Source organism: Lynx rufus, unplaced genomic scaffold, assembly GCF_022079265.1.
Source record: "Lynx rufus isolate CCGP_SWC_20201006 ecotype Redwood Valley unplaced genomic scaffold, mLynRuf1.p SCAF_13, whole genome shotgun sequence".
In the NCBI taxonomy this organism is placed as follows: domain Eukaryota; kingdom Metazoa; phylum Chordata; class Mammalia; order Carnivora; family Felidae; genus Lynx; species Lynx rufus.
The window spans coordinates 6,192,857-6,212,005 of record NW_025814827.1 but is presented as its reverse complement, the minus strand read 5'-3'; the positions used below and the strand labels follow the sequence as shown (position 1 = coordinate 6,212,005).

At 39.6% G+C, this 19,149-nt stretch overlaps 1 protein-coding gene and 1 pseudogene across 5 annotated transcripts in view; one reads left to right on the top strand and one right to left on the bottom strand.

The window, feature by feature from the left end:
- The first annotated feature begins 251 nt into the window (after positions 1-251).
- Positions 252-19,149, top strand: part of LRRC49 (leucine rich repeat containing 49) — a 148,873-nt gene continuing 129,975 nt past the window's right edge. The window contains exons 1-6 of one of the 5 annotated variants that reach the window (XM_047074428.1): positions 252-299; positions 958-1,014; positions 3,156-3,243; positions 7,462-7,659; positions 8,012-8,114; positions 12,141-12,344. In XM_047074428.1, the coding sequence (XP_046930384.1) occupies positions 252-299; positions 958-1,014; positions 3,156-3,243; positions 7,462-7,659; positions 8,012-8,114; positions 12,141-12,344 (698 nt within the window). Of the gene's footprint in view, positions 300-483; positions 511-957; positions 1,028-3,153; positions 3,244-5,702; positions 5,764-7,461; positions 7,660-8,011; positions 8,115-12,140; positions 12,345-19,149 lie in introns of those variants that run through there. The other 4 variants (XM_047074429.1, XM_047074431.1, XM_047074430.1 and 1 more) reach the window with 4 other exon arrangements.
- LOC124509051 (uncharacterized) lies at positions 5,480-5,585 on the bottom strand (annotated as a pseudogene).

Sequence of the window (19,149 nt, the reverse complement as noted above, 5' to 3'; positions counted from 1 at the left end):
TCCCGCTCTGTTTGTAAGACGCCTGGAAAGTAGGACGACGAAGTGGGGACGCAGTGGGCCCCCACGAACATCACCAGAGGTTCTACCGACCGGGTTGGCCAGTCGATTTAGGAGAGGACCAGACCGGAAATGGTCGTCTCCATGGTAACCCGTGAGCGGGTTGCCTGGGAGATGACCCCTTTCGGTCTCTGAGTCTCCGCTGTAGCGTCGCTTCTAAGGCAGATCTAACAGATCCTGGACTGTCTCCTGCCATGATTCCCGGGAAATACCGCTCTGTTTCTGGCCGGGCTGCGAACAACGTAGGTTGGGTCTCCTACTTTCCCCTTCTTCCCATTCGTGTCGTTCTTTCTGACGGGCGTCTTTGTCCTAGGTGATGGGCTGTGTTATTGGGATCAGGACCGCTGAATCTCCTCAAGCTATTGTCTGACCGAGGCTTGAGATTCGTGGACTGGACCAAGGCTCTTGGAGGGTATTTGATATAGAATGATGGGTATTCAAAGTCTTGTCCAGGTTCTTGGTTTCCCAGAAGGTGGAGCTGGTCTGCTGTGAAAGGCTACGATTCATTTTATAACCAGTCAACCCCCAGCCCCTTTTTTTTAATTAAGAAAGATAATTATTATTAATAGGCACTCCCACCTCCTTTACCTGTCCCATTGAGATATTTACTTAGACCTGACATGGCAAGTGTCAAAAACCTGAAGTGCTAAGGTAGAGGGTTAAATCGCCGCAGACATTTTGGAAAATAAATCGCAGTGAAACCTTTTAATTCTCAGTCCTGATTTTATTGTTTTCAGCAAATCCTCAGAACACGATCATTTAGCACAAACAAAAAACAAGCTTTCTATTTTATCCTAAGTTTTTGTTGTGTCTTTATCTGTACTGGTTTGGGGAGGAATATGTGTGTGGGGGGGTATTTAAGTTAAGAGCATATTTGATGCTTTAATTTTTACATTGCAGGTGAACTGTGGGCTTCATCTGGTTATTCAGACATCATCGCTTCCTGAAAAAAGCAAAGTAAGATTTAAGCAGATTTGTACTTAAATTGAAGATGAATTATTTTATAATCTACACAAATAGCATGATTTAAAGAGCAGAACTAAAACTAATTTTTATTTTCTGCCCACATAAAGTCAAAAAGCCTCTTTTAAGAACTGGTTCTTATTTCACCAATTACAAGATGTGAGTTTTCCTTTCTTTTCTTTTAAATGTTTATTTATTTATTTTGAGAGAGAGAGAGAGAGCATGAACAAGGAGAAGCATAGAGAGAGGGGGAGAGAGAGAATCCCAAGCAGGCACCACACTCGGCACAGACCCCTAAGCAGGGCTCGATCTCACGACTGAGAGATCATAACCTGAGTGGAAATTAAGAGTCCATCACCTAACCAAATGAGCCACCCAGGAGCCCTGAGGTTTTTTTTTTCTTTTCTTTTTACATTTAAAAATTTCTTAAACTAGGATTCTTCTTAAAATTCATGGCACATCATAGTTGAATTGGGAAAGTTTTTTCTTTCTTAGTAGTGGGTAAAATGATGGTATGTCTTACTACCAATGGCATCTTATAATGAATAAAATGTGATAATTTAGGGGGATACATCTCCACATTCCATTTAAAATCAGGGGAGAAAATAATACATTAGCAGTGGAAATATATTAGGCTTCATGCTATTTAGAAGTTAAGATACGAACCTAAGATTCTTTTTTCCCCTGATTTGTGCACAGTATTTCTGGCGTTTCCATTACGTCTAGCTTTAGATTTGATACACCTGTTTTTCTTTCCCTCCTGTCTCACCTCAGCATTCAAACATATTTACCTACCTCCCACACTGTCTCAAGACATACAACAATTTTTCCCCGTTTGACCAAGTTGGATACCTCCAACCATCGCAATTCAGATTTTTCCTAAAAAAATTGTTCAATAGATGTCACTTTACAGTTGTAAAGTGAAGGACAGTTTACAAATAACAGCATGAGGAGGGTAGGGAGGGTCAATTGGAGGACAGACATTATTAGTCAAGGAGGCAGTAGTTGATGACATTATTATATGAAAATAAACACTGGGAAAATCGATCATTTGATCATCTTAGATAAATAGCAGTTAGCTAGCTTAATTGAAAATATTCTTTATTATAATTGGACATAATGAATTCCCTCCAAAGTTTTACTAGTTGATTTCACTGGACAAATCCTGTTCTATCATTAGAATGTACTTCTAGGAACTGTGTGCCTCATCCAATTCTCTTCAAACCATTTGCTCCCTCTAGGGTAGACATATGTTCTGAGAAAATACCTTTAACTCATATACTTCATAAAGTTAGAATACAAATGCTATTATAATGTTTATAGTATGTATGAATCAGAAGCATCATAGTTTTTAAGATATGTATTTAGGGTTTTTTCTGTGACTAATCATGAGAGGTTGTTTTGATTTTGTTTTTCTCAGTTCTGCCAAATAATTTAAAATCAATTTAGAGAAAAACCTTCTTAGAAGGTTTAGATATACAATTTTATTATAATTGAACATAAAAGAATTGTGATGATAAAAACATAGTGATTTTTTTGCCAACAGAATTTAGTTTCTGTTGTATGTTTTTTGCTTTTGTTTTCTAGAAACTAATTCTTTTAATCATTGTAGTTTTGGTGAGGGTATGGAGGAATTGCAGGTGGTTTGGAACATGTTTTCATTTGACCTCATGAAATCGACTCTGTGTGCGTGTGTGTGTGTGGTAAGAAACACATAACATAAAATTTACCATTGTAGCCATTTTAAGTATTTAATACCATTTTAAGTATTTAATACCATTTACCAGTAAATGGTATTAAATACATCCACAAGGTTGTATATCCATCATCATTATGTAGTTCCAGAACTTTTTGTCACCCAGAAGAGAGTCCCCTGTACCCATTAAGCAATCACTCCCCATTCCTTCTTCCCACCCGCTTTGAAAGCCACAAATCTGTTTCCTGTCTCTGCAGATTTTCTTATTATTAGTACTTAATAGATGGAATCATACACGATGTACCATTTTGTGTCTGGCTTCTTTCACTTAACGTGTTTTCAGGGTTCATCTCTGCTGTAGCATGTATCAGTATTGTATGTAATTTTATAATTATCTTCAATCCTTACTGTGAAATTCTTCCCAAAATATGTGTTTTAGGTTGAATTCAAGCTAAATAAAGAAACACCATCATTCCCTGGTCGACTCTTACAACATGACCTTGAAAGAAACTACTCAAGTAGGCAAGGTAGAGATCAGCTATGGTTTATCTTCTTCGGGTAACATTGCTTACTAAGTTTAACTACTTAAATCCAAATAGACTTGAATGAAAAATGAAATGGTTCATTAACCAATGGTTAATTAATCAAATTGGTTTTGTATTTACTTAGATACGAATTGGTTTTATATACACAGCATACTAGATTATTTCCAATACAGAAAAAGCAGTGATACTGTAGTTTGGGGTGAGCTATGTACAACATAATGGGAAAGAATCTTCCAAATACTGTATTAGAACTAGGAAAAATGGCTAATCAATGGGGGATAAGAGTATGGGAACACAGATTTTAGGAAATAAGGGGAGTGGAAAGAGTGACAAATCACGAGTAGAAAAGAAAATCTCTTTCTTTCCCTTACTAGTGCATATAATTATGGATATTTTATATCAAAGGCCTTAAACTTTAGTGTGTATCCCCCAAGATTTTGTTAGAAAGGCAGGTTCCTAATACTCCCCTTCCTTTCTTCCTCTTCCCCATTCTGATTTTGTGGGTCCTGGGTGGGATTTGGAAATGTGCATTTTAATGTCTTGAGTGATTCTGATGGATATGGCTTGTAGACCACGCTTTGAAAAACACTGCCTTATATGATCTGGTCATATTTCTGAAATGTATTTTTCAGTTCAAGGAGAAATTTCCTTTAGTACATTTGAGTTGTTAGTTGGTTGCTGACAACTGCGAGCCATCTGTAATGGGCTAGCTTGAAGCACTACAGAATCCTTGTATACGAACCACCCCCACCTTCTAGGAGTTTGTATGAGAGTGTTGATCAGTATAGGCACGTCTGGACTGTTCATCTCATTACTATATGAGCATGTGGTCATTTTGAATATTTAATTAGTTTTCATTTTTTGTTTTGTGGCTTCAGGACCTTCTTGGGCCTGTCTCATCTGACATATGACTTTTCTCTTTCCTGTATCCTACAGTCTTGTCTTGGCCATGCTAGACATGGGATCAACCTAACTGCAGTCCCACACTGCAGGAAGCATCTGTCTTTCCCTCTTTTGTTCAGTTCAGTACATGTCCATTGAGTATGTACCATGTGTTCGACAATGTGTTACGCACAGAGTTACAGACGTGAACCTGAAAATTCTCAAGTAGGATTTTCTATGTTTGCATGGTGAATTTCCTTCATATTTTTGCTAATAATATCTTCAATTTATTTTCTATATCAGGAGTCAAACTTACATACTTCTCCCGAGCTACTCTTGAGTTAGAAGAGTAAGTTGATATGCAGATTTCTGGATGACTGGCCAGGTTAAATTTATTTAAGTGGTAAGGTGTTACTAGATATTAGTAATGGGAAAATAGTGTGGAACACTGAATTTTGTGAACCTACCAGAAGAATAAAGTTTTATACATAAGTGATGACTCATAAGATACAAAATTCTCTAGGGAAAAATAAAACCTTTTTTTTTTCATTGAAGGATTTTATTCAAAATCATTCTCTGGAACAGGCTACTCATTTGTACCCAGTTGTTTCTAAATGTGCCTCCTCCATAGTTCTAGGCAGTTTCATGCAAAGAAGGCTACATGGCGTGTAGCTGTTTTCTCGACTTTTGTACTCACCATTCTACCTGCAAAGGCATAAAACTTTGGAGAAATTATAAGTAGCACTTTATCAGGAAAGTTTGGGAATCTTTATCGAATAAACTGCATCTTGATACCCAATCATTATAATTAATTTCACTCCATTTCTTATTTTTCTCTATTTTTCAAAATTAATTAAATGTATATGGTAGCCTGCCAGCATAAATTAATCAATGATACTCTCAGTCTAAAGGAAAGAAGCTCAATTTTTTATTTGAGCTGGTAAGTCTAAAACTTGGTGTGTAATTTCTTTTGGGCTTTTGGAATAGTATTAAGAGTTGATACCTGTATCCTTGAGATTTTGTAAGAGCCATATATTCCGGGGATACAATAAAATCCCAGTTAGCCAGAGTTTAGTTTGTTAGATCCCTTAAGTAAGAGTTCTAAAATATGTATAGAGAGAGGAGAAGGCAGTGCTTCAGTCTTAAGATCATAATAAATCAGTGGAAAATCTAGAATCAGAATCTCAAAGATAAGGCTGAGTGGACACACATATCTGACCATGTACTGTATCACTCATCCATGTGTTTTTTTCCATCCATCCACTTCCCCATCCATTGATCTGTCTGTCTAGGGTGCAGTGCAGTAAAGATTCTCACTGAATATAGGCCTTTATTGAAAGAATGCTCAGCACTTTTATACCAAAATACAAGATTTTGATTTTTTTTTTTAACAGAAATAGTATATACTACCCTTGATCTTAGCCAAAAGGCCGAGAAGCGATCACAGAAATAGTATATACAAGACAGATTTCCAGTTAACTCTTAGTAAATTGGAAAATCAGTTAACTTACAGATTGCTTACCGAATTTAGATGTGGCCAAGAATATAAAGAGTGTAAAATGAGGTCTGTGTCCCAAAGAGTTTATAAATTTAATTGGGAAAACAAGGGCTTCATATATGGTCAATTAAATAGTGACATATGAAATAATAACAGGAAATGTTTAATTAAAATGTTGCCACATAGTAATGTGGTTTATATGTAGGGTGAAACATCCCACAAAGATATATGGGTGTTTGATCCATAAATATATGTGCATTTATGTGGGTGTTTATATATCCACATAAATATGTGTATGTTTCAGTCATAGTTCATTCTGGTTTCCAGTCATTCAGAGGATCTTGTTTGTGGGTTTTAAGGCCTTTTTCCTAATCATTCTCATTCTATGCTGTTTATTGTAAGATATGTATCTTATCTCTATGTATATCACACTGATCATGATAGTAAGCTCATCATGGGGATTAGGATTATGACTTCTGCATATAATAAGAGCTGAAAAGTGTGAGGATAAAACTCCTTTGTTCACTAAGCATGACTGAAATTACCCTTTGATTATTTCCTCTATACTCAGGTCTTTTGAAGTTTAAATCTGCCTCTTAAACTGAGGATTGGTTTGAAACCTTAACAAAATAATTTTAAAAATCTAACTCTAATGCTAATAAGAAAACATTTGTCCATTGTTTGGAGTTTTACCTTTATAATCTTTAGCTGACCAGTTACACCTTAATCAGTTAATTCTGAGACTAATTTTTGTTTGTTTTTGTTTTTTTTAACCATCTGAATTTTGATTTCCACATCAGTTGACTGAATCACGGTTGCTTTCCTATTCTACTAGGAGCCGAATCCTATCCCAAGACCGGTTCATTGGCGAACATGATGTCAGTTCTGAATGCGTATACTCTAGAACCTCATTGTTAGCTATAGTAATGTTTTGTAGAAGTTAGAAAAGTGGAGTATTAGCACTGATTATTTTGTGCAAGAAGCTAGCTGTGTGATACTTCGGTTTATACCTTGTAGACCTATGGAAGCCAGCAGATACCATTGCTTTACAGCTTTTTAATACTATCTATATGGAACTTGATTTTAATTTGCCATCATATTATCTGATGGTCTCCCCAAAAGTATGTTAGCTTTCTAGATTTGGTTTTATGATTTTATCTTGTTGGTCCGTTTGAGCAGAATTCTGTGGTAACCATAGTTTCCTTTTTACTGCTTATTGCTCCCTCCAGCATCAATTGCTGCTTTCAGGAATGTTGTCTTTATAGGAGAAAATACAGTAGATTTCTTCTGGTGTTCAAACTGCCTCCTTTAGCCCATTACTCAAATCCTACCTCATCTCTGGAACTTCCCAGCATCTTTTCCTGACCATTCTACATTATTCTGGGTCTTTAGAATATATCGTAACATCCACCTCCCCCCAAACCCGTTTGTAGCCGTCTTCTTAAGTGAAAAATAATTGTCACATTTACGTGTGATTATATAAGAGACACCATTTTTATTCTGCATTTTGTGTATAGTTTGTTAACTTCATATGTGTTTGGCCATTAGGTTGAAAGCTACTTGCTGGCAGTCAGGTTAATAGGACCGCAGCCTATTCACCCCATAGGAGTGTCATACCCTGTGGACCCTAACTACGATTGTACAGCATTTATCCACATCCATTGGTCTCTGCAGTATTTTCAACTAATAGTAGCTGAACGTACACAGAAAAAGTGACGATGCCAGCTTTACATTTGCTCTCCCAGACTACTTTCTCTGTATTTCCAGTAGCAAAGTCATGTATTGTGTAGCTTTGTGACCAACTTTTTGATATTTTGAAGGAGACGGAAGAGTAATAAGCCCTTCGCCTCGTAATAAATCATCATGCATCTCGTCCACAACAAACGTGACAGATCTATGTGGGCTGGAAATGAAAACTACCATGAGCTCCTTATCAGCATTTGGAGATTCTTCCTTTCAGACACCTTCAAAGTCCAGAACCCGGCAGGGCTGTCATAGTGCTGGCCCAAACGTATCTGGTAATGAGGGACCGCCATGTCAGTTATAAGAGAGTTAAATTTTAGTACGAGGAGTCAGCCTTATAAAGGGGTAAAGATAACACTAGAGTTGTTCTGTACTCTCAGCCAATCTCTAGGGTGAGGGAAAAATGATTTGGTCTATACAGAACGTATATGCAGAATACATAGTTGAGGTTTGAGGAGGAAAGAAACAAACTCAAATGTGATCATTTTAAATGTGGAGAGCTATGGAAACTGTACTTTCCAGAAAAGATATTTGTAGGTGCCAAAGTTCTCCAAATATAAGATGACTTCAGTCTTGAGATTTTAAAGGTTTTTCTTAATCAAGTAATTTGTGTATCGTTTTCAATAGGTGATCATATTAATCTGGCGAGCTCATCAATGCCATCATTTCCCATTCTCCAACGTTCTTCTGAAGAGAAAATTCTTTACTCAGACAGGTTGACCCTAGAAAGGTGAGGACAATTTATTTTATTTTATTTTATTTATTTTTACCAGATAATACATAAGCCTGGTACAAGTTTGGAAAAGTACAAGTCTCTCTCCCTTCTCCTGTTCTCTAGCTCTTCAGTTCTCCCACGTACGTATAAAACTTACCACTTTTTTATTTATCCTTCCAGGGGTGTGGGGAGGGATTTTATAGCTATATAATGTAACAGAGCTTACCTATATCCTGAAAGAGTAGTATGGTAATTCTGGAGTATGACATTGATAAAAACGGATTTTAGGATGGAAACACTTTATCACATGGTCCTCATATGGGCCCTTAGGGCCCTATCCAGTTACCTCACTGGTCTCACCTCCTCCTAATCTCTCCTTCATTCACTCTGCCACATTTACACCTACCTCCTTGCTGCCCCTTGAATACACCAAGCATGCTTACACCTCAGGGCATTTGCACTTGATGTTCCTTCTGCCTGGAATGTGGTTCCCCCACGTATCAGTAGGCTCACTCCCTCACCTCCTTCAGGTCTTCACTCAAATGTTATCATGCTGGGGACAACCTTCCCCGGCCACCCTGTCTAAAGCTACTATCCCTTCCACCCTGCTACTCCCCAGCCCCCTTCTCTGCTTTATTCTTCTTCTTAGTCCTTATCACTTTCTAACATTAAATATTTTACTTATCAAGTTTATTGTCCATCTCCTCTTACTGGAATATAAGCTCCACAAACACTGGGAGTTTTGTTCAGTTCTGTATCCCCAGCCCCTAGAACAGAGCCTGAGGAAAAATAGACTAAAAAACGTTGGAATGCGTGGATATATTTAGGATTTGATCCCTAGCTTTAAGTCTAGGAAACCCTCTGCAATAGAATGGTGGATGAAGCACCCGTACCCTACCTTAGTGCTATGAGCAGCCTAGAGGAGCCATCTCTGCCACGCATACCTTTAGCTTAGCGGTGCGTTTCCAAGAGCAAATTGGTAAGCAGACTTCTGACGCTGGCAGTGCCTGACAGTAAATTGTCATGGGCCATTTGTGTGTCTGGTTGGGAGAAAGCTCTCTGGAGGGCTGTTGTATTGTAGGCAGAGCACCACTTGAGGGCACTAATTCTCGTGCCAGGTTGGCAGTATTGCTGGGTTTTGTGATCTAACGCCGTCTAATGTTTGTAACTCTTCCGATACCATTTTAACGTTTTGAGGGATTTTCTGGAAATTTTTATCTCCGTCTTTACAAGCCCAGCCAGGAATAGTACCTCAGCCCTGCAGTTGCGTGGGCCTTGATACTAACAGGAGCCGGTGTTTGTGAGGCCGAGAGATAACAGGTCAGGCACTTGTGTGGTAGCTTGTGGTGGTTCAGGCAGTTGTGAAGATGGTCCTTGTATCATGGGCATCTGGGGGGAAGAAGTCGGCTGGTCAGGTGGAGACTTGCTTACCCAGGAACGGCAGGACCAAGGAGTCGATTCGGTTTCAAAGGCTGGGTGTGAAATGGCAGGATTGCAAAGATGCCATAAGCTCAATCGTAATTTGATCAGTACCAGGGTGTGACCAAGAAAGTGGGGCTAGCAGCAACAGCCTTAGGGATCATTATTTGAGAGCCAGGGGTAGTGGCCGTGGTTTCCAAAGGCAGATCTTCCTCACTGCAGCTTCTGAGCCAGCAGACTGAGGGGTCAAGGGGAGAATGTAGCCCGAGAAGAAATGCTCGGAGAGCTAGGCTCTGGCTGTCCTGGGAGTTAGGGTAGGCCAGGAGCACCAGGAAGGCAGCCTTCCAGCACCAAGCAGGAAACACAGAGGCAAAAGGACAGTCCAGTAAACACCCGGTATGGGGCAGGAGGTGTAGCAACTGGGCGATTTTGTAGGCAGGATGACCCCGGCGGAGAGCACTGCCTTTTTATGTGTGTGTGTTTGCTTGGTTTGCTGGATGGCAGGGACTTAGGGGGTTAAGGGGTGGACGCGTGAGCCTTGGATCTGGGATTTAGTCACTGGATTTGGAATCTGAGAAAGTGACTTTATTTTAAGCTACAATAGTTTATGTAAGAGGGAGGTCCGAGATTATTTATTTTCTTTTCTCAGTAAAGACTGACTCAGAACTTGGATGAACTAGACGCTGGGGGTATTGGTAAGTTTAATTATGAGAAACAGACGAAGTCTGGAGCAGGAAAAAATGAGACAATATAAGTTTTTTGCTAAGTGGATAAAGATATACATTTTAAACTAGAATATTTGTAATTTATTAATTTATAACTGATAAAACACGGAGCAAATTAGTATATTTGAATGCATGAAATGAATTCAAAATACTAAGCATACGTGAAAAGAATTCAACTATTATCTGTTATGTTTTACTTTTCTTCTATTTTATTATTTTTTTTTTTTTCCACGTTTATTTATTTTTGGGACAGAGAGAGACAGAGCATGAACGGGGGAGGGGCAGAGAGAGAGGTACTTTTCTTCTATTTTAAACTGATTTTTTCAGGGTCTGTATTTTTAAACATCATACCTTTTTTGTTTAATTTTTTTTATGTTTATTTGATTTTTGAGAGAGAGCACGCGCGCTCACGCGTGCGTGTACGCGTGTGGGGGAGGGGCAGAGACCAAGGGAGACACAGGATCGGAAGCAGGCTCCAGGCTCTGAGCTGTCAGCACACAGCACATGCGGGGCTCGAACTCACAAACCGTGAGATCATGACCTGAGCCGAAGTCCCATGCTTAACCGACTGAGCCACTTACTTAGGGGCCCCTAAACATCATATCTTTGTTGGCCATTAGCATTCAGTCATTTCCTTGTGCTAATCAGTCTGTTTTCTCTAAATGAGGTTGATTCTGATCACTTCCACAGTTTTACTCATGCTTGATTTATTTTCTTTAGAGATTCTATTGACTTGATTTTTACTGAAAGGAAATAGTTCTAATAAGTCTCCCCATTAGAGTTGTTCACATGCTGGTCGATAGAGCCTCGTTTTCCTCGAACACTGTTGAAAATCTCAGAGTAGAATCCCTCCTATCTGCCATATGTTGCGCTAGTAGGATTCTTAAAGGGCCCTGCACATATTTACTTCACATGTTATATATGATAGCTTTTTGCATAATAGAGACTGAGTCTTTCAGATACAGCGAAAGGCATATGTTAGTAAAGGTTTCATCGTATCCTTTAGCATTCTAAATGTTCTGCAAAGTCTAGAGTTAATGTTGAATGTGTAATCATATTTTTAAAATCTAAGTTTCTGAGGACTACTTTTCCATGCATGGATTTCAGGATGAAACTGTTTCCATCAGGTGAACTGTAGACGGCCGAATTTCTTCCTCTTCCCAAGATGTCATTCAGCTCTAGAGTCAGTGATTCTGTGAGACACCTGTATATATGTGTTTTGTTTTTATTTTTGTTTTTTTTCCTGATGACTTAGTTGCCTGGGAGGTCTTTGTATCAGTGGATTCACATCAAGGTCATTTCTCTGGTTATGTGACGTGGCTCTTTGAATCATCTCAACTTTCACCACAGAAGGCAATTACATTGAGTGTTTTCTGATGTTAAGTCCATTTTATGTGAAATAATCGATATTGGAGATTTTTTTTAATATAATGAGAGCTTAGACTTAATTTTGATAAATGCCTTTGGCAAAGTACATTGTCTTTTATTTTTTTTATTTTTTTTTTTTTTAAATTTTTTTTTCAACGTTTTTTATTTATTTTGGGACAGAGAGAGACAGAGCATGAACGGGGGAGGGGCAGAGAGAGAGGGAGACACAGAATCGGAAACAGGCTCCAGGCTCCGAGCCATCAGCCCAGAGCCCGACGCGGGGCTCGAACTCACGGACCGCGAGATCGTGACCTGGCTGAAGTCGGACGCTCAACCGACTGCGCCACCCAGGCGCCCCTACATTGTCTTTTAATAGAGATGATTTACAATAGTTCCTGGAGGCAAGAAGTGGTTGTGTTTACCTTTTTCTCCTCACAGCATGGGAGCACAAAGATACTATTAATAACATTCTTAAGAGGAGGCAGATTGTTACATTGAAACCTTATTTACTTTCAAAAATGTTTTCTAGGCAAAAGCTGACTGTGTGTCCTATCATTGATGGAGAAGAACACCTTCGTTTGTTGAACTTTCAACACAATTTTATAACTCGGATCCAAAATATTTCTAATCTACAGAGGCTAATATTCTTGGATTTATATGATAACCAAATTGAAGAAATCAGTGGGCTTTCTACTCTGAGATCCCTCCGTGTCCTTCTGCTGGGAAAAAACAGGTAATCTTTGTAGAGCATATTTGTTTATTTACTTAGGGCTAATGTTGAGTCTCCTGGTGTTCAGATAACGTGTCAGAATTGAATAATACTTAAGAAACTAATAGGCTAAAATTTGGAAAGAGTATTTGCGTGGATTAAGATTCAGTCATAATTTGTCTTAGGAGATTCAGTCTAACAGCCAAACCAAATAATATTTTTTGAATGCATATTTTATTATTTCCATTGCTTTCCAGTGCCATATCTTACATGGAAGTGAATAGCAAACTTTGGCCTTAACTTTATGTTTTCTTGGGCTATATTATGTAAACATGAGTAGTCACTTCAGGCTTATGTGTTTCACTTGTAATTCTCAGTGCTTGACTGAGGGTAGATATTTGATATTTCGTGCTTGTCAAATTACTGATTGATTCTTTTTTGGATGGTGTTTTCAGTATGTATTTAATATTATATCCTTTATAAACTTCCCCAGTTCCTTTAAACATTTTTTTCTTTATTTTTTTGAGAGAGAGAGAGACAGACAGAGCATGAGCTGGGGAGGAGCAGACAGAGAGGCAGACACAGAATCCAAAGTAGACTCCAGGCTCCAAGCTGTCAGCAAGGAGCCTGACGCAGGGCTCGCGAGATCATGACCTGAGCCGAAGTCCGAAGCTCAACGACTGAGCCACCCAGGTGCCCCGCCCCAGGTCCTTTTATAAGGCTCTATTGTGTAGTGCAGTTACACAATTTCTGACTAATTTCCTTGAGATTTGTCCATGATTTTCTCTCCATTCTGTTTTACTAGATAGTTTTTGCAATGCCTACAAAGAAGGGCTGTTTAGCAAACCCCAAAATGATTTTTGTATTATCAAATAATGAATTTTAAATACAGCATTATATCCAAGCTTGGTTCCCTTCCCTTCTTCCTTTCCCCCCCCACAGCATGGATCTTGAATTACCTCTTTATTCTCACTGGCTGGTGGTAATAGTAAGGTGCTTTTTCCAAGATCATGTCCCAGAATTCTAGGCTCTTGTCTCTTCTCTGTGGTTTCTGTCTCTGTCTCTCTCTTTTTTTAATATATATATATTTTTTAAGTTTATTCACTTACTTTGTCAGAGAGAGACGTGGGAGGGGCAGAGAGAATCCCAAGCAGGCTCTGCACTGTCAGCAGGGCCGGACGCAGCGCTCAGTCTCACGAACTGTGAGATCATGACCTGAGCCGAAACCAAACGTCAGATGCTTAACTGACTGAGCCACCCAGGTGCCCCTTTACTCGAAGGTGCCCACCAATGTAGTTTATCGCCTATATTTGGTTCAAGCGTCAAACTGAGCATTATGGTAGCTGGACGGAATTTGGGGAAATTATAGAAGCGTGGAGTATTAGAGCTTGAAGTGACCTCAGAGATCAACTTTCTCATTTCACAGATGAAGAAATGGAGATGTAAAGTGACTTTTGCAAGGTTGGATATGTAGAAACTGTACACAGTAAGAGTATGCCAGTGGAGTAGTTTACTGGGTAAAGTAAGAAGTCAACTTTTCGGGGCGCCTGGGTGGCGCAGTCGGTTAAGCGTCCGACTTCAGCCAGGTCACGATCTCGCGGTCCGTGAGTTCGAGCCCCGCGTCGGGCTCTGGGCTGATGGCTCAGAGCCTGGAGCCTGTTTCCGATTCTGTGTCTCCCTGTCTCTCTGCCCCTCCCCCGTTCATGCTCTGTCTCTCTCTGTCTCAAAAATAAATAAAACGTTAAAAAAAAAAAAATTAAAAAAAAAAAAAAAGAAGTCAACTTTTCACACATTTAAGGCATTCTCTTCTACGTGCTCCCTGTTCGCTCTCCCAGAGATTTCTTAACTACTTTCTGAGCCTTGGAGTTATTGATCCGTTCGTGTAGCTTCTATTTATTCTTTAGTAGCATTGCCTTTGGGCTCTTCCTTCAGTCCCGGGGTAAGGTGCTTCATAGTGACATTTTTAATCTCCTTTGCTAGTTTTATTTATTTTTAAAAAATTTTTAATGTGCATTTATTTTTGAGAGAGGGAGAGTGTGTGTGAGCAGGGGAGGGGCAGAGAGAGAGGGAGACACAGAATCCGAAGCCTGATGTGGGGCTTGAACCTGTGAACCACGAGATCAGGACCTGAGCCAAAGTCAGACGCTTAACTGACTGAGCCACCCAGGTGCCCCTCCTTTGCTAGTTTTAAACATAAATTCTAAGAGCAGCTCCTGGGTCCCAATGTTTTAAATCCTCTCTCAATCTACTTTTTTTTTTCCTGCTTCTACTTTGCAGCTTCTCTGGCTTCTCAGAAATAAACTTTTAAGTTTTTAAAAAATAATTTATGCCTTGGAGACACCAGTCCCATCTGGCCTTCTGACCTTTTCAGAGGTCACTTTGCTCTTCTAAGTCTAAGGGACCTAACGCCCTTTTCTAGATCCTTATCTTGGTCAATCAAGTAAAAGCAATCTAATGCACTCTCCTCTTTCTACTCCCATCTTTTTGTTTGTTTTGTTTGCGTTTGGTCCTGTTTTACTTTATTTTTCACATAGAGAAAATAGCTGTGAAACAGTTTTAGAGCTGCTAGGGTTCTCTAATAAAAAAGAAAGTCAGAAAGACAACTTTTCACATTCTCTCAAAATGCATATTTCTGAAGTATCAGAACAACCCAAATCTTTCAGGTGTTCTCTGGCCAGCAGACTTTGTCACAGCAAGGGGCCTGTGAGCCTTGAAGATGCAAATCTATCCTGAGGCAGTACAGGAACAAATCAGGCTGAGGGTTGCTGGAGTGGGGATGAGCTTACCCTGTCTCCTCAGGTTTGTCTTGGGTGTATTGTTGCCCCCTCCTGGGCGAGAGTCCAGAAAGTTTTCTCCCTCTCACTTTGCAAAGCACTGCACCATGTTTTAGTTCAAGACAGTGGAACCAGGTGTTAAAACCCAGGGCAACCACATTCCTCTAAGTTCAAGCAACTGCGACAAAGATTTCTGCTGAAATGTACTGAGATTTCTGCTGAAATGTACTGAGACTCTGTATGTGAAATTTACATTGCTTCGGAAGAACCCCCTACTGCTCTGCTACTGAAGTTCTTGCCATCTGACTCCTCTGCTTTCTATATTCCTATTTATCTTTGTGAGATTCTGGTGCCCTCAGATCACAGGCTGATGGGTAGAACTTCTATGCCCTTTTGTCTGATCACCCAGGACTGTAGATCTAAAACTCTCAGCCAGGCCCTGGGATTCCATATTCCTTTCCTATTGATTCCTTGAAGGTCTCCACTTAAGGATTTGTCTTTGACTCCTAAAAAGCCTAGCCTTCATAGAGATTCTATAGTGTAGTCCTTACGCAAGCATCATAACGTAGCCTGCAGAGATGGGCTGTGATGTACCCCTCGTGGTCTGCAGCTGAGGTGATGGGTGGGGCTTGTCTTTTTCCAGTTTCAGTCCATTTAGTAGGAGAACTTCTTTTAAAAAATCTTTCAGGTCATATTGAGAATTGGCTAGAATTCTGCAAATTTCACACATCGGTATCTAATCTGACCAGTGATCTCCTGGTCAACTGATGCCTTAATATGCCTCTGAATTCATTTTGATTGGATCTGTTTTTAGGTAATTTCAGGTGCTGGGGGTAGGGAAAGAATCTATGACAAAGGCAGTTCTGAAGACAAGACAGCAAGATGTTTGGCTGGTCTTGGGTTTCACTGACAGCGACTTGCCTGCTTTTTTCCCTAATCACTGGGGCAGTCCAAATCGGAAGTGAGAGTCGCAAAGCCACCGTGTGTCAAAGCTTAAAGAAAGCTGGAAGTCACAACATATAGGAACTGCTTTACTCGACAGCTTAACGGTATGTGAGGCCCTGGTGAAATTCTATGGGAAGAATTTACTGTGCACGAAGCTTTCTGAGATTGAAGTACCTTGAAACTGCCCAGGGTTTCTGATAAATACAGAAACAGAACATGTACATGGATCCTCCAAATCAGAGAACTTCCGGCTGAGACAGTCTCCATCCCTTGTGTATCATTTTCAAAATGTTAAACATATAATTCCCAGACAAATAGTAGTTACAGGCCAATGTTTTAATTAACTCAATATGAGGGAACTAGTAGGATGACAAAGCTGGCTCAAAAGGAGGATAAGAGAAACTGATGCATAGTCCATGAGAAATAAAAAGTACCAGAATATGATTAAGTTATGAAACAGGCCCATGTCCTACAGAGCAGTGAAGTTATCACCCTGTGGGTTATTTTTTCTAACAGACAAAATTAAATTACATTCCTGCCTGGCAAAAATCATCATCATAGCTTAAATCCGTTTTCTGTGAGTTAGTACAGAACTTTGCAGAGTTGGGGCTCTAATCAGTAGTAAATGGGTGATCCTTAGGTATGCTTATTCTCAGTGCTCTGATATGACATTGAAGGGACATGAGGTCATTCCTTTGCCTTATTTCCACGTTTTGGTAATCTACACTGAGAAGCACTCCTACTCTACCTACCTGATCACAGTTTTATAAAATTGGTTTTTATGCTAGTGTTTTTCACTTGAATATATTTTATTATTTACATCTTTCCAGGTCATTAAACATTCTTTGAAAAAACATTTGTTTTGAAAATATATCTTTAAGAGCTGCATAATGTATAGTTATGTTGACAGATGTGTAATAGTTAATATTTTCCCTGTTAGACACTTATATTGTGTCCTTTTTTTTTGCTATGATAATGCTGTGATAAATATCCTTATCCATAAATCTTTGTCTGCCTCTCTGATTATATCCTTAGAATATGCTTTAGTATTTTCTAAGTAGGTGAGTTCATTCTCATGAAACTCATACGAGAGGAGAGTTGAGATTTGATGTGGAAGGTCTGAATTTTAAGATCACATTCTCAAGATGTGATCTCTAGAAGAGCAGCATTAGCACCACCCAAGCACATGTCAGAAATGTGAATGTTTGGACCCTATCTCAGAAACTCTGGAGGTGGGGCCCAGCAATCTATATTTTAGCAAGCCCGGCAGATGAATCTGATACAGAAGTTTGAGAACCACTGTTTTAGGGAATATGGGCTTGGGGGTATAAAACCAGTTGAGTAAAAGACTTCTCTGAAGTTGGATTGCTGTTAGAGAGCATTGCTCTGGGGGCGCCTGGGTGGCTTAGTTGGTGAAGCATCCTACTCTTGATTTTGGTTCAGGTCGTGATCTCACGGTTTGGGAGTTCGAGCCGCTCTGTGCGACAGTACGGAGCCTGCTTGGAATTCTTTCGCTCTGCCCCTCCCTTTCTCGCATGTGTGCACACATGCCCCCACCATATAAATAAATTTTTTAAACTAAAAAAAAAAAAAGAAAGCATCACTCTATCCTAATCCATATTATCAGGGTATTGTAGTTTTCTCCAACTATTCTAAATATTTCAAGGGCAAAGCAGGCAGAAGACTAATTTTGTTGAAAGTTTTGTCTGTTTTCCTATTTGATAGTGTCAGCATAAGCTTGAGAAACTCTTTTAAAATACTAAAGAAAAATAAGGATAGGAAGAACAAAAGATAAGACGGGGGTGTGGCATGTGTGTGTGATAAGGGAGAGAAGATGAACATAATCGCATTGTGATAGTGCACAGTAGTAGGTGCACTTATCATAGATAAGTTGGATTCAGTTGGTTGTGGTGATATAATTCTGGATTTGGCAATGATGTAAGATGACTGAGGTCAAATGGAGATGGAAATTCATGAAGTTTAAATTTGCATTATGTTTACATGGGGACTCATGTGAAAACGTTGGGGTTCTGAGCAGATGGTCCAGAAGGAATTCTTGAGATGTCTTGGGTGCAAAAAGGTGGTTTTATTAAAGCACGGGGACGGGACTCGTGGGCAGAAAGAGCTGCACTGGGATTGTGAGGAGCATTTGATTATATACTTTGAAGTTGGGAGGAGGTTAGAGATAGCATAAGTCTGTAAGGAATTTTGGAAGCAAGGTTTCCAGGACCTTGAGGGGACTACCTATTCTTTAGGAAAAGGTCATTTATTACTGTCTAATAAAATCTTAGTCAGGAGACCCTTCATATGTATGTCAGGGGCCATGTGCTTGGAGGATGATTACTAACATATATGTTGGGGGATAAAGATAAAGGAAGTTTCCAAAGGAGTTTTTATATGTTAAAGGAGACTTATAGGATGCCGGTGTTCGAGATAATGTTACGCTAAGATTGCCTTTTGCCCTTAGCAAAGTATTAACATCGAGGCAGTTCTGTTCCTAGAGAACAGAACTTTTGCCTTTGTTCCCCACATCAGTGATCAGCATATATGAAATTTCAAGGGATGATCCAGGTTCTGGAAACATTTAGCAATGTAGAAATGGTTCTTTGAGGCAGTAGGTAATGACAACAGAAGTGAATAGTGATAGGCAGACGATGGTCAAGATGGATTGTATGAACTTCATTTCTACCCTTTCTTTGCCGCTGCTCCTTTCCCTCTACTGAATTACGGCAGCGTGAGAAATTAGGGTCTGTAGTAGGGAAAAATAAAAGGCAAGTGGTTTTTGTTTTATTTTTTTAGAACTGTCTATGGTGCGCTTGGGTGGCTTAGTCGGTTAAGCATCCAACTCTTGATTTTGGCTCAGGTCATGATCTTCCACTTTGTGAGTTCGAGTCCTGCGTCCAGCTCTGCACCAACAGTGTGGAGCCTGCTTGATATTCTCTCTCTTTCTCTTTCTGTCCTCCCCTGTAGTGTGCACTCTCAGTCTCAAAAATAAATTAACATTTAGAAAAAAAAAAAAAGAACTGTCCTGTTGGAGGCAGTTGGACAGATAAGGTGGCCAGAAAAGATAGGCATGAGGGAGACAGTGGGTGGCCCTAATCATTAAGGAA